This window comes from Cydia strobilella, chromosome 21, assembly GCF_947568885.1.
Source record: "Cydia strobilella chromosome 21, ilCydStro3.1, whole genome shotgun sequence".
In the NCBI taxonomy this organism is placed as follows: Eukaryota; Metazoa; Arthropoda; class Insecta; order Lepidoptera; family Tortricidae; genus Cydia; species Cydia strobilella.
In genome coordinates, this window is record NC_086061.1 from 2,604,850 (window position 1) to 2,630,952 (window position 26,103).

Consider the following 26,103-nt stretch of genomic DNA (forward strand, 5'->3'; position numbering starts at 1 on the left):
ATGAAATAATAACCAAATATTTTGTAAAAACCTTATATTAAATGTCACATAAAAAAATTACAGTACTTCAATAAAATAATAAATTAAGTGTTTACTATGAAAACAAGCATGATATTTTACTTTTATGCCTACGTATTCTTAACATAAGTAAAATACTATGCTTATATATTACTTGCTCTGGCTGGACACTACTGCACAATAATGATATTTTCAATAATACATGTTTCGTCAATACCAATACAATTTAATTAAACTTAAAGGAAATTACAAATTGTGCCTTCTTAATGAAGTAAAGAGGTATAATACTGTCCTAATACTTTTATCAATAAATACTCTTCACTTTTGGTCACTAATGGTACACACTTCAAATTTGAACCTCTTCCTGATATCTGATGCAGTTAAAATTTAGAGTATTTCCGTATTATGCTAACATGGAGCTGATCTGATGATACAGTCGGAAGGTGGCCAAAGGAAGTTCTCGATGGACGAACATAAACACATGTTCACAAGTAATTTTATAACACAAAACCGATTACGAAAGAAAATTACACGAATATCGTTCAAAAAACTCGTTCTTTAACTGTTCAGATTAAAAAAAAATTAAATAAATTTTTGGGTTCAAGTTAAAGTGACGTCACAAAGCTTGTGACTCTCCCCTCCCCTTTGTCACAACGTCAAATTTTCTTGACCCCCTCCCTCCCCCTAAACGTGTGACGTAAGGGGTCCCCCTAAACGTGTGACGTAAGGGGTCCCCCTAAACGTGTAACGTAAGGGGCCCCCCTAAACGTGTGACGTAAGGGTCCCCCCTAAACGTGTAACGTAAGGGTCCCCCTAAACGTGTAACGTAAGGGTCCCCCTAAACGTGTGACGTAAGGGTCCCCCTAAACGTGTGACGTAAGGGTCCCCCTAATCGAGTGTGAGGTAGTGCACATGGTCTGGTGGGGGCTCCGCTGGCGCCTGCACGGGGCGCGCGGCGGGCTGCGGCGGCGCCCCCGCGTTCATGTCGGGAGACGGCAGGCTCGAACAGTTGGATTCCAGGTCTACAGTCTCAGGGGCCTCTTCTTGCTTCTTCTTACGCCTGTTCCTGTAATGACACGCGTGTGAAACAACAAGCGTAGTATGACATTTATTTCAGTTTACAATTTACTACACTCTATCTATTTAAAAAAATCGCATAAATATCCGTTGCGTAGTTTTAAAGATCTATGCATATAGGGACAGACATATATCCAGATCCTAACAAATATCTGTGCTCATCACACAAATAAATGCCCTTACCGGGATTCGAACCCAGGACCATCGGCTTCACAGGCAGGGTCACTACCCAGAGGCCAAACCAGTCGTCGTGTTATCGATGGCGCTATTTATCTATTACTGCAGATGCAACGGATAGTGTTTTGGCCGGATACCGTATATTCCGTGGTCGACGTTCAAGGGGCTTAAGAGTTTGCATCTGGTAATCCGATTATTACCAAACTAAAATGGAATTTGACGGGACATGTCGCTAGGCAGAGTGAAGGCCGCTTTCGGATGAAAGAAGCCCCTGGCATCCGTTGGCTCGTTGGGTGGACGACATCCGGAAGATTGCGGGTCACTTCTGAATGAGATTAGCTCAGGACCGGGATAAGTGGCGTACTGGAAGAGAGGCCTATGCTCAGCAGTGGGCGATAAAGGACTGATATAAAAAATCCGATTATTTCTGATTTACCTCTTTGGGTAGGGCTGCTTAAGGTGGAAGGTGCGGTAGTGTAGCTTCATGCTGTTGCTCTGCGTGAAACGTTTGTCGCACAGGCTGCATTGGAACGGCTTCTCACCCGTGTGTGTCTGTAAATACCAAGTCAAATTTAGAATTTGAAGAATAATCGAAACGTCAAAACACAGGCAAAATGGTGGAAACTAAAGTGGCCTTATGAACACATAGTTCCTTCTATCTTATCTCATACCTTTAAACGAACAATTCTTGTATATATCTATTTATCTATGTTTATATATTTATATATTTCGGGGATCTCGGAAACGGCTCTAAAGATTTTGACGAAATTTGCTATATTTTTTTTTTTTTTTTTTTTATTATAAACTGATCGGCGATTGGCCCTAGTCACACCTGATGGAAAGTGAAGACAGGGCCTAAGATGGAGCTCACCGGTTCAGTAACAGCCTATTCACTCTTGTTTTAAAGAGACCGAGGTCATATTGATCAGGGAATACAGATGGCGGGAGCGCATTCCATTCCATATGGGGGTTTTCGGGGGCGAAAAATTGATCTAGCTAGGGCTTATGTCTGGGAAAACGCGCATTTTTGAGTTTTTATATGTTTTCCGAGCAAAGCTCGGTCTCTCAGATATTAGTAATAAAGGAACGAGGTGGAAATATGGATGCGTCAAATATCTAGTTGAATAATTTAACTGCTACAAAATATATTAGATTATTTTAAACCGGGTCACTCACGTATTATTAAGTCGAATAGCTCGACATGTTTCGGTCCAATTTACAACTATATATATAATATTCGACTTAATAATACGTGAGTGACCCGGTTTAAAATAATCTAATATGTTTGAGTCTCACGGGAGTTTTATAGTTAAAATTGTTACAAAATATTTGCTGCTTTCATATGCATCATTCTTTAACACTAGAATTTATAGTAATGATGAGCTAAAACCCATCTAATACCATCGCTACTGGCGTGGCCTTCCAACAGAAATTCTGATAAAAAGGTCCTTATTGCACATGAAGCATAAGGATCTTTCTCTGATGGAAAGCCACAGTTATCCAAATTGAATTTACCATAAAAACTTTAGATACTATTTCAGAAATTACATCATCTTTTGTAGTAAAACATCCCAAAGTACAGACGTGTAAGTTGCATACAATACAATACAATTTACATTCTTATAAGTTATATGCAATGGGTGTAAATATGAAAGGATCTTATACACAAAAACAACACCCTCTAGAGTTTTGAATATTAGTGATATCCGAATCAAACACGCGTAGTGACACCGTGAGTGTAGTGTGTTTGGACAGACCAACGAGTGTGAACGCGACCGGACCAACAAGTGTGAATGCGACCGTTGGTAACGTTGAAAGTGAACGCAGCCGACGCGCAAGAATGAGGGTAGACAGAGCGCTGTCTACACAACTTTGACACCCACCCGCTATCTTCAGTCACCCGTGAACATGATGCATGTAACTGCGTCGAAATATCGGGAGCTCACAAATAATACAAAAGGTAATCACGGTCTATATGTATAAGTCTAGTGACAACACCCTCTAGACCAGAGATCTTCTCTTAAATTCTGTTGATACACAAAAAGATGTATTACCACTAGATGTCGCTTTAGGCCGACGCTGGAGTGGAACTGGCGGCCGCAGCTGTCGCACGGGAACACGGTGCTCCGCGTGTGCATATTCTGGTGCACCGCCACACTGCCCGGCTGAAAACAAATCATATGTTATTATCCCTTGCTTGCTGGACGAAAAAGTAAAACGGTACGAAATCGATTGTCATTGATCAAAACCAGCCACTTAAATCAATAACATTTTAATAATGATGAAATTGATAATTCAATGAATACCTATATTAGGTAATCCGTATTTTTTCACATTTAGATTTTTATTCTAGAAAGTTTCTAGACTAGTATTTTTTTATACAATTAAGTTTGACATATCTATAATAATTCAATGTTTCTAAGTACAATAATAACTGCATCAATAAATTGCTCTGATATAGAATTAAGGTAATATTTGTAAAACTTGACAATTTAAAAGTGCTTGTTGCTAGGCCTATTTGAATAAAGAATATATTGACTGACTTTAACCATTTCGTAGACATACATAATCCAGTTTAGTCAAAACAGTAGTGGGCAAAAAGTTCGTCATGAGGTCAGCACCATAGACTTAGAGCATTAACTTTTAATGAGCATTCTCGTGTACTAGCGTTCGTCGAACAATTCGCCGAATCTGCTTAAAAAACTGTGAATGCTTGAATTTTGCACGAGTGAGTGATCAAGTCGCGAAGCGTGTCCGTTTCAGTTTTGGTTAAAAAAGTCAGTCCTACTGTTCTCCACTAGAGGTCGCATTTCTCTACTGATTCGTGGTTGAAATTTTCTGTAGATCCTTTAAAGTGGCAGGTTTCTTAGTTACCGCAAGAGAAGCCCCACAGATCTCGCAGATATGGCGCTCGGTATCAGGGTAGAAGGAGGTGCGCGGGTGCTGACGTAGATGGTGCTGCATACACGCTGTTTGTGTCTCGAAGTGTTTGCCGCACTTCAAAAAAACAGTTCATTCATTAGCCACACATCATCATGCCACCGAAATGGAACGTGGCAAAAACTGGACTAGTGGAGCAGCGACCAGTTTAACAGCGGAATCAATATGCTAAAAATATTTTTCTCAAAAATGGACGGCAAAGTCGACGTTGCCCGTTAAAAAGTAGGTCGCGAAGTGCGTAGTTTATGGTCAGTCAAAAAATTAAAAAGTTAAAAACATTGTATTTATTGCGCCATTTTTGAGAAAAGCACTATATAAGACTCGGCTGGAAGGCTACTTGCTGGCTTCGGATTCAATTAAACGGACTCCCAAGGTCGTCCGTTTAAAACGAATCCTCAGCCAGCAAGTAGCTACTTCCGAACCTCGACAATAATGTACTATTACTGTGGCATTCTAACAAACAGGAAGCGCTGCTGGCCTAGCGGTAAGAGCGTGCGACTTGCAATCCGCAGGTCGCGGATGAACCCCGTCTCGTACCAATGAGTTTTTCGGAACTTATGTACGAAATATCATTTGATATTTACTAGTCGCTTTTCGGTGAAGGATAACATCGTGAGGAAACCGGACTAATCGCAACAAGGCCTAGTTTCCCCTCTGGGTTGAAAGGTTAGATGGCAGTCGCTTCCGTTAAAACTAGTGCCTACGCCAATTTTTGGGATTAGTTGCCAAGCGGACCCCAGGCTCCTATGAGCTGTGGCAAAATGCCGGGACAACGCGAAGATGATGGTTCCATTAAAAAACAAAATTTCAAGGACTATTACAGCTCGGCCACGACTGCGCGACTGCACAGATTAATAAATAGTTACTACGTAACAGATACCTCATTCCCATACTAAACTGAAAATACCTACGCTATAATAGCCTACAAAATCTTAATAATAATACCTGCTGCTCAGGACGAGAAGAAATGTACCATAAGTACGGGCACAAAGAGTCGAGACTGCCTTGCTCGCCGTGCGAGTCACGTGCCAACGCGTCATCGTAAGAATGCGCTAGGGTTGTACGGTTTGTGTGAATTATGTTATTATTGTAATAAAACGAATGTTGCGAATCAACCATATTTTTTATTAGTCAATCAAATATAAAAACAACCTGACTCAAAAAACTCCTTAATTTACGATTTACCTACTTATGTTCAAAGAAATAAATGCTGACAAAATTCATAAAGATAGATTTAAAACACTACTCACCTTTCTTCGTCTCTCGGAAATGAAAAAAACGACAAATTTTCCTTTGTTTTTTGACTTTTACCCCCCCCCCCCCCCCCATCTACTGCACAATAATTACGTGGTTTCGGCATTTCGAAGCGTAGGCGTGGGAAACAGGCGGTGTGAGCGCTCAGGCGGGCGTTCGGCGGCCCTCTGTCGGTTGTATCGTCGACGATACGCCGAGCGGTAGGCATATAGCGCGTGGCCTTGAGCGAGTGAAGGAGGCCTGGCGACTGGCGGTGGCGGCAACCAAAGGTTGGAGCGAGACACATCCATCGGACCTTTCGTTCCCACCTATGGTTGCCGCCGCCGCCACCGCCAGTCGCGCAAAGTCGTGACCGAGCCGTTAAGCTAACAGTCTTATAAACTAATACTACAGCCGGGCTAGCACATGATTGGCGCGAGAGTATCTCGCCTAGACATAGACTACCCGTCCCCCTTTAATTCATACAGTTAGTAAAAGACAGGTAGTCTATCTCGCGGCGAGATACTGTTGCGCCAATCATGTGCTCGGCCAACTGATTACATAACTATTAAATGTTGCTCTTTACCTGATGACATGTGGTAGGTTTTCGGCGTTTTCTTTTTATTTTTTTCCGACGTTTTGTGTCTGAAGCGGTAAATTGGTCATCATCCGGTTTTCTGGAACATTCATAAAGTTTTGACCGCCAAAGACGTCAACTGACACGCGCGGCTGCAGCCCAATATCAACCTTCGTGCATTCCAACCAGAGATGGGCAATATTTATTCGAATGACGAATAACGAATAACAAAATTATTCGTGAATGACGAATAAAATTGTCGGATGATTAGGTATTCTTATTTGAATAAATTATTCGTGGAATAATTTATTCGCCGAATGAAGTGCCAATTTGTCACGAATAATTTCATTGTTTATTGGAATACTTTATTCACTTCTCTCTAAAAACAAACAAGAACTAAAGCATACCTGAAAGACTGCCTTACATAAAACATCCTTTTATTCTCTGAAATCAACTTTGAAAAATTTGCTATCAAGTATTGCTAATAAAGATTATAATTTTTTGAATTATTGTTTATTCGATTCGAATGATTATTCCGATAAAAATGTATTCGAATAATGCCCATCTCTGATTCCGTCAAGGCTCACAAGTCTGTCGTCAGTTCCTAACACTACCATATGTAGGTAAATATAACCATGGTGATTTAACCATATAATTTCACTAAGCGTAGGTACTCTATAATGTTATGTAACTCACGGCAAAATACTAGAAAGTCATACATTTGTTATGCGAGTGTAAATAGTAGTAAATATTAGTCTTCAAAAAAGTTTATACTAATGTGGTTCATACCTCTTCAATTCTTTTGTTATCTGAAACAAGAAAATGGTAAGATATTATTTTAAACGAACTAACAGCCTCTCATCCTGGGTTTAAAGGCACTTCCTCTCCATTCTCTCCAGGGCCCATTAATTTTTCCATCCTGTATATTGTCTCTGAGCAACAAGCAAAACTTTAGAACAACATTAATTCGACTACACACGTGGCATAAAAACGAATCGATTAACACATCATTAACCAAAATCGGTTTAATAGTTTTGAGGCTATGCTGGAACACACTATGTAAATAAACATAGTAAACAAACCCACATACACAGATAAACTGCTAGAGTCAAACCAAGAAAAATCTGCAGAGATTTTGACAGCACACGTAGTGCAGGTGTTATTTTAAACGTCAAACCTATGAAATTCTGACGTATATATAGGACTTCCGGTTCGAGCGCCATCTTGATAGTTAGCATCGTGATTAATTACTTTGTTTTTTGCTCATTAATATTGTTTAAAGTGTAATATCGATAGCTTATTATATAGTAAACTAATGTGGTAGTGTGCAGTGAATGGAGAATTAATTTTGAAGCGCGTTTAACCACCATCTTGGAGTCAACGGCCGGTAGTCCACGTGCTTCTTGTAAAGTCTAGCTATCGATTTACAAGAGCTAACAAATCACCGTACACTGTCTTGTACAACCGTACAATTTTTGTCGTTTTTAAACCTCTTAATACCTTGATACTGGCGAAATAGTCCCACTGGGCTGAAGCCATAATTTTAAAAGAAGACGTATAAATAACACTGGCACTGCGTGTGCTGTCAAAATCTATGCAGACTTTTCTTGGTCTAACTCAAAAATCATAAATCAATCCGTACTGGGTAAAAAAAATCTGATACTTACTTTAGCCCGAAGTCGTTTGCCGAGAACTTTTCTAGGTATGGCGATCTCGTCCTGCATTTCATGCCTGCAACAATATATTCAAGTTTAGTAACAGCTGGTTTCAACAAAGAGTAGTGGGATTTCATTTCGCCGAATGATCAAGTAGCAACTCAACATAATTCGTATTATTTCCCAACCTAACGGTTGTAACCAACTGTATGTTTGGACTAAAACTTAAAAAGACGCTTTTCAAAACGAAATGTTTTAGGTAGCAGAATGACTTCGTAAGTGTAATATGAAACATAAAAAGTTTATTTTTGTAATTTAACATCGTTCTATGCAAAAGAAGGTTCTGGCGCTCGACGGCCGCAACCGCGGCGCGCTCGCTTCGGTCGTCATTGCACATTGACTCTTTCAAATGACTAGACGTTATCGTATTAAAAATATTTAGCCGAATGAATTATTTGGTGAAAGAAATGTATTCCAAATGTTGTATTGTCATCATATTAATTATCTACACAATAATTCTATCAAGTTAAACGTTGTCATAATGAAAGTTTGCCGAATGTTGGTTGCCAAAGTAAATCATCTGCGAAAAGTTGGTTGGCAAGTGAAATTCGGACAATAAAACTTCGGCGAAAAGGCAGAACACCGTATTATACTCACTCGACGCCTTCCGAGTGGAGCACGGAGTGAAACTTGTGCTCCTCGTAGGCCTTCGGCGATTCGAAGCGGATATCGCAGCGCTCGCAGTACGTCTCAACCTCCGAGTCGTCGCCGCTATCCTCGAACTGTAAAGAAAGGAAGCTTATCGAGGAATTCCGTACGACCCGCTTGTTCCTATCTCTATCGCAGGCGTATAGTTATATCGTTGTCCTGCTCGCAGTGTCTTTTACCGCATGACAGCGCGACATCATTATAATAGGGAATATTACGCGAAACTCTGCATAGGGGGCGCCACTACCACAATCCGAGGGTCTATCGCGAAACAAGAAAATCGAAAGTTCGTTATCTAACATCTCTGTCACTCTTGACATCGCTCATGGCAAAGTTTCGGATTCGTGTTTCCCGGTGGGTCCTCTGTAAACAAACCGCCTTGATGCATCAATGTCACATTTTATATTCTCTGAAAACTTGTCAAAAAACTGTTAAAGGAACAGTATGTGTAAGTTCCTCTATGGTTTACTAAAGGGGCTAGTGCTGCACTCTGGTGGCAGAACATTGCAGTAATACCCCCTATTACGCGCGTACCATTTTAAACACAATACTACTACTATGAAAGCAAAGCACTTTTTTTTTCTTCTGTATGGACTTGAGGGCGGTGTTGCCGGTAGCCAACGTCATGTAAAAGGGTAGGAAATAACGCGGAAAGGAATAAAGGAAATTCGGAATTTGGAATAACAAAAAAAGTGGTCAGGGACCCATTTCTCAAAAGCTTGTAACTTGTAATACAAGTGGAAATCCCTTTCTAACAAAAGCTGTCAAAAAGCGACATCCGCTTGTATTACAAGTTACAAGCTTTTGAGAAACGGGCCCCAGGTCAGGTATACAATAAATACAATGTGGTAAAAAATAAAATAAGCTATTTTATATTATTACGCAAGATGAAGCGAGTTAAGATATTATAAAGATCAGGATTAATAAGTAAGCAAAGCACGTTTACTCACAACGTCGTCATGTTTGTGTTTGAGCTGCGTGTGCTGGCGCAGGCCGGCCGCGCTGACAAAAGACGCGCCGCACGCTGTGCACACGTGCGCGCTGCGGTGCGCCGTGCGGAGGTGCGTGTAGTACGTTGACGCGTGTCTGTAACCACCATTACAACTTACAACCTGCTAAAACATTTCCCGCACTTCAGCTTTTTGGTAAAAAAAATCGGAGACAATCTTACACAGAAATAAAACTATGAAAACGGATTATATCGCGTATATTGAACGTATAATACATCCCGACGTTTCGAACCCTTTACAGCGTTCGAAGTCAACGGGTGACTGAGGAAAAACTACAATGTGCAAAAATACCCACATAAAAAAATAATGAACCATAGTAAACTATAAACTGTAAGGCTGGTTGTACATGCAAAATCGGTTCATAAGGCTAGTTATACAATACAACTATTTTCAAGTAGATATATCCGATAAAGCTACGCCGGCTCTAACCCTACACCTCTGACCCGAGATAAGGCCCCATTATGTTCTACGCTTAGATGCTTTAAAAACTATATTTGGTAGGTTACCTGAATTCTTCTTCACAGTGAATACACTTTCTTGTTATTCCACTGTGATATTCTTCATGCAATAGAGCTGAGTTTCTGTGAAAAAATAAAAATAAGCATTAAATGACCATTTTACACAAGCGATAATATACATGGTTGTACGTATAGATACCAAGAAAACATCCAGCAAGAACCAATATTAGTGCTCACAGAAATATATGGATGGAAGGCATTAGAAGGCATTAGTTGGAGAGACAGGATAACGAATGAGGAGGTGCTAAGAAGAGTGAGTGAAAGAAGAGCTATTCTGAACACTATTGCAAATAGACGCGGGAAAATGATTGGACACTTAATACGACACGACTACTTCTTTAAAACTATCCTGGAGGGGCGGATAGGAAGGAAGCGGGGTAGAGGAAAACCCAGACGCAGCTTTTTAGATCAAGTGAAAGAAAAAGTAGGGGTCGTGTCGTATGAAAAAGTCAAAGAGCTGGCGCGGGATAGGGAAAGCTGGAAGATACTCCACCGACAAGAGAATAACTCTTAAGTTAATGATGATGAGAAATATATATTCCTATCGGGATTCGTACCCAGGACCACCAGCTTTATAGAAAGGGTCACTTACAGGGTTTGTATTTGTATTTATTATTAAAGATGACTGTACAAAGAAAAACTCAACCTCGTATCTGCAACACTCATTTGATGACAAAAACACCCGTATTCCGAATGAAAGAAAAGCGACATTTCCACCAAATGATTGTTGCAGATATGAGGTTGAGTAAGTATACCGAAGATATGGTTGTGTCTCGCGGAAGTTTTTTCAATTTTTATCAAGGAAATTTACAGTGACATCGCTCACGTCAAGACCACAGCAGTAACGTAGGAACAGTAATGCAGCTGTACTTGTCATTCAAATGGCGGAAGTGTGACTGCCACTTAAAGATCGTCTGGCGTGGCGAAAACATGCAGCCGCGATATATGTGTTTTTTTTTGAACCTGACTTGGGCTCTTTTACACTACGGTAATTAGAGCGGTAGGACTGCGTGTGGGGATGGTAGCCTGGGGAAAATTCAGGACCCTTCCGCATCACGCGAGACGGTTTTGCTACGCTGGAATACTCCTAAAGAATTTCGCTCCAGCGCAGATCAGTTGAGCGGTCTCAACCTGATCTGAGGGTGTACAGGGAATCGAGCTAATGGGAGTTTTGTTGCTGGTCGCTACAACCTAGCCTAGCCGAGAAGACTTCAGCAAGAAACTCAGCTAGGTCCGACGACTGTCGGAGTAATGCTATCCGGTACGCGGCGGTACCGGGTTGATAAGGGACTGAATGTGTCGATGTGGTCGCGTAGTGGACGTCCCCGATATGGAAATATAAATATGTATAGTCAGAGGCAACTCACTCGAGGTTGCAGACGAAGGGGCAGCGCCGGCAACGGTACTCGGTGAAGTGCTGGCGTAAGTGCGCTCGCAGGTGGGACTCCCATTTGAACCGCATGCGGCACAGACGGCACGAGAATGACCCCAGCGACTGCAATGTGCCGTTACGTTACATATAATAGCGTCAGTAATTTCTCACATTTAATACTAAGTAAAATCCCAATCCAATAACATGAAATCATTATTTTAGTTACTGCTTAAAGGTTCGGCCACAGTGCTGTTTAAAAAACGGAGACAGTACGGAATGGCAGTGACGTGAAGCGTATCGTTTTTTTTGCGTGCCCTCCATACCGCTGCTCAAAATACGCTGACGGTGCGGAATCGCAGTCACATGCCGTGAACTTTACTTTGAGGGCATGCGATAAAATAGTGACATTATACTTTTGGCAACCTTCCGACTGCATCATCAGAGCAGCTGGAGGTTAAGTTTAGAGAGCAATCAATATTAGCCTTGCATCAAAATAGTTATTTGTTTTACAAGGGGGCAAAGTGGTTGTTTAACCCCTTGTGCTAATATTGATACCCGAGCAAGCGAAAGATTTGAACAATCAAGAGGGCCTTTACCAGTTGGTGTGTTGAAAAAGTCTTACCTCACTGTGTCTCAACTGCAGATGTCGACTCAGCATTTCCTTTTTAGAAAACCCCTTGAAGCAATCCTGACATTTGTGACTAGCTTTCAAATACTTCGGATCCTCGGCCCTCTCTCTAAACTCTTTAACCGCCTCTTCTTCGGTTAAACTACACTTTTTCCAGTTACTGGCATCCAGAAACCTTGTGCGTCTACTGCTTTTATTCTTCCAGGCGGCAAGTTCAAAGTCTTTGCTCTTTCTTCGTTGATCTATTTTCTTATTCTTTAACTTGATTACTTTTTTTTTAATATCTATGAATACAGATGTTGGACTATTTGGGCTTATATCACTCTTAACGCTATTGGCACAGATTGTGGCGTTTTCTATTTTTCTTTGGTTTTCTGGCGTATCTTCAGGTTCTATGACAGTGTATGATTGAACTTGATCCGTTACAGTCATTATTTCTAAAGGTGATTGTAAGTTTCGGGCATTGCGGTCAATTTTGTAAATGGTTTCATACGTTATCTGTAAAGTCCATGTGGTTACACAAAGAGGGATATTAAGGTGATTCCAACAACAAATAACAGTGTTACGTTTTATGGAATAGGAAACTAAAATGGCTATATAGGTAAATACTGCAAAAATTTGTCCAAAATAACAGTATTTGAGAATCCCTGCAAGCCTAAGTAGCTAAAATAAACACGTTTTGCTTTTCAAGGTTTATTGTTTTACTGGCAACAAAAGTCTTTAAGTCAGTAAAGTCACTGGATTTTTAAATACACAATAAGGATCCAAAATGAATCATAAATGCAGCATATCAATTTATTTCGTTATTCTAATCTTTCCAAAAAAAAAAAAAAATTGTAACATTCTTTGTTTTGGTTCATAATTACCGGGCCTCTCCATAAAACCTCTCTGAGAGCTTTTTGTCCACAATAACACTTCTCCTTGAATTTGTGGAATTTGTGCAGCATCGTTGCACACTCATAGCAGAAATAATGAGGTAGAACATCATTGTCATTTACCTGTTGAACGATTGAACTAAATAATATGCGATAAGGTCAGGTAGGTGGGGTAAGAGAAACATCATTCGATCGATCATCGTTAAATAAATCATAACACAGCATTTCCCAAACAATGGGTCACGAGCTATTGGTGGGTCCCGAGCGAATCATGAGTGGGCCCTGACGAATTTGTCACTTTTTGTTTGATGGGTCAGAGCCCAATCTACTTTAGGAACCACTGCCATAAAAAGAAAAACTCTTGTAGGGAATCCTCAGAGTAGGACCACGCTAATTATGATTATGATTATGAGTGATTGTGAGTTGTAGTGTAGAACTAGCCTTATGAACCGATTTTGCATGTACAACCAGCCTTAAAGTTCATTATTTTTAGTATGTGGGTATTTTTGCACTTTGTAATTTTTCCTCAGTCACCCGTTGACCATGAACGCTGTAAAGGGTTCGAAACGTCGGGATGTATTATAAATTCAATATACGCGATATAATCCGTTTTCATAGTTTTATTTCATAATTTTTAATGAGTTCAGAAGTAGTTAAAATATTGTCTGTCGAGGTAACCGAAGACAATATTATTATGAGTAAGATTATGATTAAGTTTTCATGCTAAGTGGTATGTCAAGTATGGAGATTCTGCACCCGTTAGTTTACATTCTAATGTAGGTTAGGTTAGATTAGTTTGTAATCTTACTACTCTCCGTTTATAATTTAATTAGAGATTGTAAACTGACAAGTGTTTACAATTTTACAGTGACATATACATGCATTCTTACTGACAAGTTTGGGTTAAGTTAGTGTGGTCAGTCTACAGGCTTCTCTTGCCCTAAGCAAAATAAACTATGTTCCCCTTACCCCTACCCCACCTGACTTTAGTTAACTTTAATATCAAAAGGACATGAATAAATTAAATTTTTCGCCATTTTTTAAGCTCCTAAATACACACATGTCCTTTATTGATATAGCTGTTTTCTAATTTCTATGTCAATGAAATTCACAGAAAATTGATATGTAAGAAGATCATTATTCTTTTCATAACCTAAATTTGCCAAATAAAACAATGTATATAGCACACATTGAATTAGTTCTATCAGTCGAAAGAGAAAATTTTCGAGTACAACAGATATTTGTTGAAAAATACTTACTTTTATTGCCATAACTTCCTCATAATAAGATTTGAGTTGAAATAGATCAATCTTGAACACTTTACACTCAGTTCTTAAACATATCCTACATATTTTGAGATCTGCCATATTTCAGCGGGTTAATTATGTATATTATCTACTACGAAAAATGTTTACAATTTATATAGCAATAAATATTATCAATAAAACATGTAAAACACCTCTACTTCATCTACCTGTATGCAAACAAGCGTAGTAAACACATTATTCTGAGAGTAAACACAAAACCGTTTGACAGTTGACATTGACACATTTTTTTAAAACTAATTATGGCCTGGATGCGAGTCCTTTCGATCGCGCAAATTAGTGAGCCGATTTGGAAATACCTTTGAGTATACCAAAGACCTATGTAAAGACCGCTCCCACTACGCGGCGTGAAGCCGCGAACGCGAGTGTGGAGTCGATTTCGCTGTTAGTGGAGGGCTCTGAGGGCTAACGCGTATGAATTCGCCGCTTTAAGACTTTTGGACCACCATCAACAGAGGCGCCAACTGGTAAGCAAAAAAACGATAGCCCTCAATCTGCTTCGAGGCATGATCCATCGTATGAAAAGTAGTCCGCCGCCGTATACAATAATTGATATTTATTGAGATAAAATTTTACAGCATTACAGCCATTTTTAACCGACTCCAAAAAAGGAGGAGGTAATCAATTCGTCCGTATTTTTTTTTGTATGTATGTAACCTCATAACTCCGTCATTGGTGAACCGATTTGGAAAATTGTTTTTTGTTTGAATGTGTATAGTCCCAAGTTGGTCCCGTTTTTGTCAAAACCCAGTTCTGATGATGGGATCCATTAGGAATCCAAGGAACTCCTCAAATCTTATAGGCATACATACATCGGTTTTAGTATTATCATCAACAAACCAAGCACTTTCATCAAAAACAGTACCATTTGATGAAGTGGAACTATTGATGATGACCAGAACGGGCCTCTTTAACAACGCATATTTTAATTTTGGCGATTTAAGTCGTCTTCGTTATATTTGTTAAGCACAAGTAAGTTCTGAAGGAACATTTGTGTTAAGGTCTAGTTCTGATGATGGGTTCCATGAGGTCCAACTCCTCAAATCTTGATAACTTAGATCCAGACCTTGAAACTTACCCGAAGTGCAAAAATGTTTATTGACAGTTTGGCCAGACAGATGAAGAAACACTAAAAAGGAAAAATAAAATTAATCTTTAAAAAAAAAGTAAAACCGACTTCAAACGGGAAAAAATAAAATAATATCTCGTTTTATATGCGTTAGCAAACTAATACGTTTGAAGTCGATGCCAAGCTAAATAGTTACAATACTGGACTGGTTCTTTTGTTCTTATCAAACTATACCAGGGTTAGCATTCGCGGTTTGATGGCAACTTGACGCTTTTAAGATTTGGCTTGGCACCGACTTCAAACGTATCAGTTTGCTAACGCATATAAAACGAGATAATATTTTATTTTCTCCCGTTTGAAGTCGGTTTTACTTTTTTTTAAAGATTAATTTTATTTGATTACAGCTAAGGGGCGACAATGACCTGTAAAATTAAGTAATAATAAGGCTATACATAGGTAATAAATAAAATTATACTGACCCATATAGTGGAAAGATGTGCTGACTATGGATGAGGTCTTGGTGGCTCAGTTGGCAGAGCGCTGGAGTATCGGTACAGAGCCCGTGAGTTCAAGTCTCACCCAAGGCAGTAATTAAATTTATTCTAAGCGTAATAGCATCATTCGCAGACGTTTCTGCTTGTTAAAAAAACCGGCCAAGTGCGAGTCGGACTCGCGCACCGAGGGTTTCGTACTTTTTAGTATTTGTTGTTATAGCGGCAACAGAAATACATCATCTGTTAAAATTTCAACTGTCTAGCTATCACGGTTCCTGGTGACAGACAGACAGACGGACAGCGGAGTCTTAGTAATAGGGTCCCGTTTTTACCCTTTGGGTACGGAACCCTAAAAATGACTACCCTATTGTTAAATTTGAATCGAACTGTTCTCTAATTTGTTTGGAGCCACCGACCGTGACCGGGCACCTCTAGCTGCTGTTTGCCGCGCGTTGCTTGGAAACCACTAGTCGATACCATTCGATACTTGCAGGTTTTAACGCGTAATTTCTGATCGTGGCCCTCATTAACTGTAATAATCTTGTTGAATATCGAAGGTCTCAGGTGAGTCCCTAAGTAAACTTTTAGGTGATTATAAGGCTCTCTGTTTAAAGTACTTAGACTGCCTTCGGTCGGAGCATCATTGTACCTATAGTTAATCGCAAGTTTTTTTTCCAACGCAAAATATGAAGTTAATACAACTCCTTCGTTAATTACGAGAAAAACGTTTGAAAAACTTTAACCCCAAGTGCGAGTCGGACTCGCGCGCGAAGGGTTCCGTACCATTACGCAAAAAACGGCAAAAAAATCACGTTTGTTTTATGGGAGGAGTAATATTTATTTTATGCTGTTTTTAGGGGTCTGTACCCAAAGGGTAAAAACGGGACCCGAAACTAAGACTCCGTTGTCTGTCTGTCCGTCTGTCACCAGGCTGGATCACATAAACCGTGATTGCTATGTTGCCGCTATAACAACAAATACTAAAAACAGAATAAACTAAATATTTAAGTGGGGCTCCCATACAACAAACTGTTGTTTTGCCGTTTTTTGCGCAATGGTTGCGTCTGTATCTGTCCGTCTGTCACAGCCTATTTTCTCCAAAACAACGGGACCAATTAAGTTTGTGACCCAAAGACAGACATGTAAAGTAAACAAATGAATTTTAAACACGGGACCCCCTTTTGGAATAAGAAAAAAATATAAGTGTGAAACTATCGTGTTATATATCAAATAAAAGAGCACATTGCTAGAATCTCAAGTATATTTTACAAGAGAAACAGTACTCTGATCACAAACTTTGCACAAACTATGCAGTAAAGACTGCATTCATAAGTGCCTATAAGCTTCACACTTATTGTACATAAATGATCTTCCTGATATAACTGAATATGACTGCATACTTTTTGCTGACGATGTATCTATTGTTATCCCATTCTCTGACATAAATAAATATAATAATGACATTAACCACACTATCTCTGCAATTGTAACATGGATGCACAATAACAACTTAAATGTAAATATAAGGAAAACAACATACTTACAATTCATAAATCACAATGCTAAAAAACTGCCACTTAGGGTATCTTTAGATAATGAACCTATAGAAGAAGCATGTCAAACAATATTTCTGGGCATTATTTTAGACGACAAGTGCTCTTGGGTAAGTCACATCGATAAAGTGTGTGGCAAGATAAACTCTTTTGTATATGCTTTGTGGAGACTGGTAAAAACTTGTAGCAAGAAGGCAGCCATACAAGCGTACCATGGCTATGTTTGCTCTCTACTTAGATATGCCATCATCCTATGGGGAAACTCGTGCCATGCAAATCGAGCGCTGATAGCTCAAAAGCAATGCATCAGAGCAATTTGCGATGTTGATATTATGACATCTTGCAGACCATTGTACAAAGATCTTGAGCTAATGACAGTACCTTGTATGTACATATACGAAATATGTATGTTTGTTAAAATGAACCCAGAACTTTTCAAGACGTTTCAAAATGTATGTAATTTTAATACAAGGTACCCTGATAGGCTAGCAATACCTTGCAAATGAACAGCTTTGTATAGCAGAAACACTTTTTGTATGAGCATAAAAATTTATAATAGACTGGATAATGACATCAAGCAGTTGCCTTTGAAAATGTTTAAAGTAAAACTAAAAGCATGGCTCGTACAAAAAACCTTCTATTCCGCTGAGGAATACATGACATCTTTTGAGTGAGGTAGGTGCATGATAATTATAATATAGGCCTTGACTATGATTGTTTAAACTTAGCTTTAGTTGTAAGTTTAGTTTTTTGCATGCCAGATGCTGGTGAAATATGTGATACTTATGTATAATATTGTCTGACCCACCTTTTGTACCATATTTCATGCAAAATAAAGTTATTTTCTTTTCTTTTCTTTCTTTTCTTGACGAACCACTTGCCATGAAGACTTGCGTGGTTCGACTCTGAGGATTCTCTACAAGTTTTCCTCTTGCCCCGGTGTTACTTTTACCCCATATGACCTTAACGGGCTTAATGCCTCATTCTGTAGGGATTTTCAGTAATTTCAAGTATATATAAATAATTGCAACTTCATCAATTTCAGACGCAAATATGGGTCTAATGGATAAAGTGTCGAGCTGGTTGGGCAGCCGGCCGCGCGTATCGGCGCCGGTGCTGGTGCTGGGGCTGGACCGCGCCGGCAAGACCTCGCTGCTGAAGGCACTGCGCCCCCCGGACCCCGCGGGCGGTGCGCCCGCTCCCGCCCCGGCTGCCGGGCTTACTCCGCAGATTGAGCAATTTCAGAGTATGTTCATGATTTCTATGTATCTTATCTTATCTTATTATTTCGAGGGCCCTTGCCCTTTGGAACTTTCTGTGCAATCGCCCCCTCAAGAGCAACCTATTCCTTAATCAAAAGCTTTTCAGACCAACTCCATCTGTCGGACGATGGAGCTCAGAGGCAGCGCTTTGAATTGTTTCGGTTCTAGATAGCCTTCATGATTCCTATCAAGTTTAAAGGTGGTATAAAGAAACACAAATATTTTTTGGCCTTTTTCTATCACGCTTCTGGGAACGAGATAGGGGAGATCTTTATCCTCTTAATATCTCAGGCGTCAAAATCATGCCAGTGCATTGTCTCGTTATAACTTTCTCGTGACTATGTTGAATATTAAATTTATTGCCATATTTGAGGTGACATTTTTTATTTAGGTACCTAATCATCGCAAAAAGATCACTCAAAACAAAACAAAACATTTCTGGTCTGGTCTTGTCAGGTCGCTACCTGGTCTTGAGAGTCGGCGTCTATTCCACTCTATGGCTGCTGCTTGACGCAACGGTGGCGCAACTGTACGACACCATTTTCCTTAGCGCTAACTAGACGCCAATGCTAAAAAGACGCTAGTGTCTCTAACTAGCCCTGCTGATATTTGCAGGTGGAGGAGTGTCGTTCAGTGCATGGGACGTGTCGGGCGCGGCGCGTGCACGCGCGCTATGGGAGCGCCACTACAGGCGCGCGCAGGCGCTTATCTTTGTCGTTGACGCCGCTGATCATCTGAGACTTGGTAATACTTTCAGCATATAATAAATGGTGACGGCTAATGAGACGAAATATATCGGAACACATCCTTACATATCTGTTAACAATATTTGTAAAATTGTAACGCTTTTTAGGGTACCTTACTTCAATCGACAGCCGCCCAAGAAGGATAAAAATTCGTCCTGGCGTACTTGGACACGCGACGCGCGTGTCCTGATCATAAGATGATGATGCTGGCATTCCTCAACCAAAAAAATCGACCCATGCCGCTGTAAGCCGAGCGGTTTTAGGCATCTGCCGCGATTGGAGAGGGCGCTGGTTCGATTCCAGCCTCGGGCACTGGAGGCCTTGGTCACGTTTTATTTCGTATTTGACTTAGGTCTTAAATCGTTCCAGTGGTCGCACGAGAAGAGCTAGAGCTAGTGCTCGCGCACCCAGACATGAGCGCGCGGCGCGTGCCGCTGCTCGTGCTGGCCAACAAGTCGGACGCGGTGGGCGCGCTGCCGCCGGACCGGCTGGCGGTCGCGCTGTGCCTGGAGCGCGTGCTGGACCGGCCCTGGCACGTGTGTGCAACCAGCGCGCGCGACGCCACCACGCTGCACGACGGCATTGCGTGGCTTGCCAGACAGGTGAAATTCTAAATACAACCCCTTTTTTTAGCCAAATACAGGCAGGGTTATGATTTTACCAGCTGTATGTATGTGCGTAATGTTTGTTTCATTTGTTCTACTGAGCCAACTTTTGTAAATGAGATGTCAACCGATTCGTTTCTATGACGCGGGCAGGTAGGCTACATTTCAAACCGACTTCAAAACTTAAAAGAGGAGGTTTTTGACGGAAAAATCAGTAGTTGGTTTAATGTTTTTAGACGCATTGCCTAATATTAAAATCGTCCCAAAAAATAATAAGTGAATGATTGTTAAAAGGACTCTACTTTCCTTGGCGATAAAAGCTTGAAAGTATATAGGTAAGCAGGATTACTGTCGTGGCAGCATGGTTCCATTTTTATGGCCTGTCACCATGCCTGTCACTTTCGCACTTACTTACTTGTTAAAACGTAACAGGCATGGTGACAGGTGATAAAAATGCGACCGTGCTACGGTCGCTGTACTGAAAATTATACCGAAGATCCCTCCCTCCCTCCCGAAGATCCCCCAAGATATACATATACAAATATTATATTTTTGTATAAGTTTTACTGTCTCCATGTCATTGCTTACGTCGAAATAAAATATGAATGTAATATAGGACAGACACGAAGGGAGGCTGAAATATTCGCGGCCTAGGCTACAAAAAAAAAACTATGCTACTTTGTTCCCCGCAGTTTAAATATTGCCGCCATTAAAAAATAGTTATTTGTGCAACAAGAGAGGAAAGTTGGTGTTTCTTACGAGTGTTGATTTTGGAAAGCGAAAGATCCTATAATTGAATCACGAGCGAAGCGAGTGATTCTAAGTTAGAATCTTGAGCGTAGCGAGAGACTCGAAAACCCGAGATTTAAAATAACTGCTCTCGTGTGACACATAATTTTTCACCTCATTAGTGAGAACATATTAAAGGTTAAAATGTATTTCGAATTACACAGAATAATACAGAGAAACAAAAAAAAAAACGAATTTGTAATAGAAGTATGAAGTGGCAGTTTATGGTCAAACTAAATTAAAAAGCTACTTTGTATCACTCCCTGGAGTGAGGAAAGTCGCACTTTCCTACGAAAGTAGGCCTGTTCGAGCTGCTGAGGTGAAAAAGTATAATGTTCTGTTTCAGGTGCGTGAGCTGCACACGCCTGCGCGGGATCACTGAGCGACAAGTGGTCTTCGGCTCTGCAGTAACTCGTAACTCGTAATTTGCAGTGGAACCACAAAACAATACAGAGCATTGCAGAGGCTTCAAAAGTGACATTCAGATTACGACGGCAACAGTGTAACAGCTGTAGCGTTAATTGGACCAATGCTTAAGGTTACATATGGATTACTTATGTTGGCGATTAGGTTTGTGTTTCTATGAATCTGTGATATTTGCACTTACACTTTTCTTTCACTTATATCAACGCTTTATTCTGAATGATAATTCTAGTTAGTAAGTTTTTTGCGTGGTATTGACTATTTTATGTGTAGGTAACATGTACATCTACTGTCTTAAATATGAAATATATTGCAGTTATATTAAAATGTACAAGAACAAGTGTCACGTTATTTTATTTTAAAACACTGACAAATAAAGACAGTCGCAAGAAAATTTAAATGCGAAAATTACTTATTTCGGAGAATAAGATATAATAGGTCTGTCTGAGAATTTCTACGCAGTAACGGTTGGAAAATATTGTCTTAATAACAAAACCATGTTTAATGAAAGGATTTTAATTTGCAAAAGAAAATCAACATTTCATAGTTTAGGAGGCAGATTGTCAAAGTTTCATACAACTATAAAACATAGTCTTCTTAATCTGGGCAAACTAAGGTTACAAAAATATAGTTGTATCGGTTGTAAATGGATAGCCATTTAATTCTTCCTTTCATGTTGGTATCGGTGGCATATATTCAACTTCAGAGCACTTATAATATGAGATAGTACTCGTATGGCAAGGCTGTAACATTTTATTGCTACTAAATATTTACGGTCTGATTACTATCATATACGACTACTACAATAAAATTGTCTCTCAATGAAAACTAGCTAAAGTTAGACTAATATCTCGTAGTCGTAACACGTAACGTAAACAACTATACCGATACCTTCCTCAAGCTACCTCAAGATCCCTTGAAAATAAGAACCATTTGTATGGAAAGTAGAGCTTTGCGCCCTTTGTGCGGCGGGCGCGGCAGTAGCGAGCCGGTCGGCCGAGCGACTACGCGACGTTGACGCTCGCGACCGCCCAGCGCGACTGAACTTCGACGCAAAGAAACTTTCGACCGCAGCTCTGTTACGCGGTGAACTTAATACTGTGATGTGATTTACTCTATGTGTTGTATATTGTAAAACCGACACATACAAATTTGTACAATGAGTGGTGATGATTGGGTTTTAATGATATTCTAACCTGAAGTTTATCCATTAACAGAGCGCAAACAGTGAAGTGAACTTGAAAATGGTAGGTGACCCTGCTTAGGTATTTATAGTTTTAGGTGGTCCTTAGGATCGTTTACTAGTATTATTCATAACCTTACTAATATTATAAATGCAAAAGTAACTCTCGCGATTCATTGAGGTTGTGTGTCTGTCTGTTAATTTTGAATACACAGTTGCTTCATATGCAAATATTTGCGGACAAAATATTGGATTTTCTTTGTTTACATATTTATATTTCCTTCACAGAAGGGTAACATTGTAATGGTTTTTTGACCGAGCAACGGGAGTCCTTTTCAGCTTGGGCCAAAATGTTTTCGTCTGTCTGTCCGGATGTTCTCTAGAGCATTTCTCAACCGTTCTTGTGAAATAGAGGCGGAGCTATGGGGGTTTCCGGGGTCCACAACTCATAGGTCACAGAGCCCACTAGTAGTATGTGTTTTTAGGCTTACGAGTGTCCTATTATTAGGTTCTGGGTCAAAAACGTCCAGATAAACGAGCAAATTTTCTATGGACATCCATTGAAGTGTTTTGCGCCATGAGGTGATGTTGTTTTGACAACAAACTATAGAAGCCGAGCGTGTATCTCGCGATCTAAACGCGTAAGTGCCATGAATTTTACGGCGCTTACGTTTTGGTCGCGTGGTACAGGTTGCGATTGTGACAATTTCATTGTTTGGTATGACTTCTTTATAGTAATAATGAAAGTTAATAATTTGGATACATTTTATCAAGGCTTTTATCATTTATAAATACCACAAGAACGGTAACAGTATATAAATTACACTTTTTACTTTAAACCCGGCCAAGTGCGAGTCGGACTCGCGCACTAAGGGTTCCGTGCCATTATGCAAAAAACTGCAAAAAATCACGTTTGTTGTATGGGAACCCAACTTAAATATTTATTTTATTCTGTTTTTAGTATTTGTTGTTATAGCGCCAACTGAAATACATCAAATTTCAACTGTTTAGCTATCACGTTTCATGAGATACAGCCTGGTGACAGACAGACAGACAGACAGACAGACAGACAGACGGACAGTGGAGTCTTAGTAATGGGTCCCGTTTTTACCCTCTGGGTACGGAACCCTAAAAACTAGAAGGTTTTAACATGCCTCTGAGTGTCTTTAGGCTTTAAAGTCCATTTATTTTATGATGTCTAACATAACAAAACCTTAATACATTCACTGCCAGCGACCAGTTAAGCGGCTTCTCTGTCTGTAGCCGCTTTTCGCTACAAAGCGGCTACGAACATAGCGCGTAGTTCGTGCCAGCAGCGTATGCGTTAAACATAGTAAAATAAGTTTACTAGCCCCTCTTATTTCTAGGTCGCATGACTACATTCAGCGTTAATCACGACAAATTGTCATTATGTATATATTAAGCATTTTCGCTATATACCGGGAAACTATGCTATCGACTACGACCTGTAGCCGTACCACGAGTCACTGACAGTGTTAACACTGACATATTCTCTAACGCCTCCTTACATTCTATGCATCTCGCTCGTCAGTATGACATATTAGTGCATACTGCTACTAGTGTATTAAAGCTTTAGGTACACGAATGTTTTTAGGGTTCCGTACCCAAAGGGTAAAAACGGGACCCTATTACTAAAACTCCACTGTCCGTCTGTCTGTCTGTCTGTCCGTCTGTCTGTCTGTCACCAGGCTGTATCTCTTAAACCGTGATAGCTAGACAGTTGAAATTTTCACAGATGATGTTTTTCTGTTGCCGCTACAAAAACCACTACTAAAAAGTACGGAACCCTCGGTGGGCGAGTCCGATTCGCAGTTGTCCGGTTATTTTTCTACCCGTCGATTGTAATGGTTGAATTAAGATTTCGTATACCGAACTGTAATTGGGTACTTTTCATGTATGGGCTCCCAACTCAGCTATAATATTCATTTCGAAACCGTTTAGTCAACTCAAATCTGTTTGTGAAATAAACTATTCTATTCTATAACTATAATAAATGTGAACATTCACGTGGCGCCGCGGTCCACTGGAAAAGACACCAACGTGCGACTAATATTTCATCAGTAATAAATATTTTTTCCCCTCACTAGCTCGGAAAGTTGTCTTTTATCCTTTAAAACAAGCGGGGAAAAACGCAATTTATCCACTAGTGGGGAAAGTAATTTGACTTTGGTTGGAGCGTGTTTAAATAGCTTGACAGATAGCAAAACGTAAATTTATCATTAAACAAATGGTTTGAGAATCTAATAAAAATACCAAATTTAGCTTTATTTAATGATTTTATGTCATAAACCTTAAAGTTCCATAAGAAACGTTTGTTTTTTAATATTGATGTTAAATATAATTCTGAACGCACAAGTTGAGTCGATGCAATTTCAAAACGCATCATTGACATTTCATACGTCAGAAATGTCAACAGTGTCAACAAAATTTTTACTTAAAAACTTCTCACGTAAAAATACAGAATTTCCAGAGTTTTTTGTTATAATATCGTAAAAAAATTAGTGATTTCAGTGATGAAGATGATCTAACGCCTGTGGATGTTGCACTTTCCTCGCTATAGTGAGGTGAAAAGTTTTGTGTTACACACGGGTGCAAATGTATTTTACTTCTCGTGTGTTGAAACACTTGCTACGCTCAGGATTCTATTTTAGAACCACTCGCTTCGCTCGTGGTTCAACTATAGAATCCTTTCGCTTGCTCGTGTTTCAATTCCACACTCGCGGGTAAAATACAACTTTGCATGCACCCTTGTATAACAAATAACTATTTAAATTTGATGTCTTTTGTACTACTGAAGATACTTACCTAAATATCTTTAATTATCTAGGTTTTATAGTAGAAAAAGTATTATTTTAGATGACTCTTAGAAAAAGTTTTGTATACAATAGTGATATAAGTAATCAAGCTTTTCAATCTCGTACCATCAATAGGTACCTTCTTAAATTAAATAGTGATAAGTTTCCTTTAACTACATAGTTTCGCAATTTCGGAAATATACATAGCAGGCAACGTTAGAAGCTTATTTTTAGTAAATACGAGTAGCTCTTTACACGAATCTGTAGTATTCATGCCGCAAATCGCTCCCAAACATTTTTTCTGTGCTATGAAGACTCTATTAACATTACCCGAATTCCCCCATAATAAAATTCCATACCGAATCTAAGAACACACGTATGCATGATACACAGTAATTGCAGTTTTCACTGACGTGGTTCTCCTAATTGTTCTTTTTTTAATTTATTGAATAAGGAAACAAATTACAGTCTCGAAATTAATACAAGACCCATCGTAGGCGAAACCTTAAGGAGGTTTGTGTGCCGATAGGGAGTTCAAGAATCACATCATCATTTTTTCATGATTGGAATCATTTCCGATTCGCGGATATTTTCGAAAATCAATAAAATTTCGATCATATGAATCATAATATCAGTTAATTTTCGGCCATTTTACTAGTTTAACAAAGTACATTGTAAGTGTTTACATTGTGAGATAACAGTGCGTGTGTGTGTAAGAGTGTGTAGGTATAACTTTATAAAGTTTCCAACAGTACCTACGTAACGTAAGCCTAACTGTATTAAATCGTGACTCACATTCCCTAGAGTGGACGTGACAAATACTTTGTCGCTTACTGTATATGGCCCTTAAACTTGGAGGTCAACTCAAACTTATAGTGCGACATAAAATAGTTGAAAATAAATGAGGGCGCCACTCTACGTAACGGTCACATTTTTGACGTAAAATGCTTAAACATGGCAACAATTTAGTATGAATTTTTTTAGGTTTCATTTTATTCAATTTCTACCATTTTTTCTATGAAGATTAAAATAAATATTTAAGTGGGGCTC

General features: G+C 39.6%; 2 protein-coding genes across 2 annotated transcripts; one reads left to right on the forward strand and one right to left on the reverse strand.

The window, feature by feature from the left end:
• Positions 1-865: 865 nt before the first annotated feature.
• Positions 866-14,271, reverse strand: LOC134751095 (zinc finger protein 878-like). Its single transcript, XM_063686440.1, has 14 exons — positions 14,048-14,271; positions 12,780-12,911; positions 11,908-12,411; positions 11,281-11,408; positions 9,902-9,976; positions 9,336-9,471; positions 8,335-8,459; positions 7,690-7,753; positions 6,812-6,831; positions 6,032-6,122; positions 4,147-4,269; positions 3,327-3,437; positions 1,709-1,824; positions 866-1,084 (listed from the first exon to the last, which is right to left on the reverse strand). Exons 1-14 carry the CDS (start codon positions 14,153-14,155, stop codon positions 907-909), a joined length of 1,911 nt encoding a protein of 636 aa, XP_063542510.1. The 5' UTR covers positions 14,156-14,271; the 3' UTR covers positions 866-906.
• Positions 14,272-16,168: 1,897 nt separating this feature from the next.
• LOC134750914 (ADP-ribosylation factor-like protein 6) lies at positions 16,169-21,117 on the forward strand. Its single transcript, XM_063686156.1, has 5 exons — positions 16,169-16,240; positions 18,275-18,475; positions 19,107-19,235; positions 19,607-19,839; positions 20,978-21,117. The coding sequence occupies exons 2-5, from the start codon at positions 18,283-18,285 to the stop codon at positions 21,011-21,013; spliced, it is 591 nt and encodes a 196-aa protein (XP_063542226.1). The 5' UTR covers positions 16,169-16,240; positions 18,275-18,282; the 3' UTR covers positions 21,014-21,117.
• The last annotated feature ends 4,986 nt before the right edge of the window (positions 21,118-26,103 follow it).

What these genes read in the sequence shown, in the direction of transcription:
- LOC134750914 (XM_063686156.1), top strand. Translation starts at nt 18,283, where the DNA reads ATGGGTCTAATGGATAAAGTGTCGAGCTGGTTGGGCAGCCGGCCGCGC. An exon ending in GCAGATTGAGCAATTTCAGA is followed by an intron (nt 18,476 to 19,106) that starts GTATGTTCATGA and finishes TGATATTTGCAG; the next exon opens with GTGGAGGAGTGTCGTTCAGT. An exon ending in CGCTGATCATCTGAGACTTG is followed by an intron (nt 19,236 to 19,606) that starts GTAATACTTTCA and finishes AAATCGTTCCAG; the next exon opens with TGGTCGCACGAGAAGAGCTA.
- LOC134751095 (XM_063686440.1), bottom strand. Translation starts at nt 14,155, where the DNA reads ATGGCAGATCTCAAAATATGTAGGATATGTTTAAGAACTGAGTGTAAA. An exon ending in AGGAAGTTATGGCAATAAAA is followed by an intron (nt 12,912 to 14,047) that starts GTAAGTATTTTT and finishes ATCGTTCAACAG; the next exon opens with GTAAATGACAATGATGTTCT. An exon ending in TCTGTGGGGCTTCTCTTGCG is followed by an intron (nt 3,438 to 4,146) that starts GTAACTAAGAAA and finishes ATTTGTTTTCAG; the next exon opens with CCGGGCAGTGTGGCGGTGCA.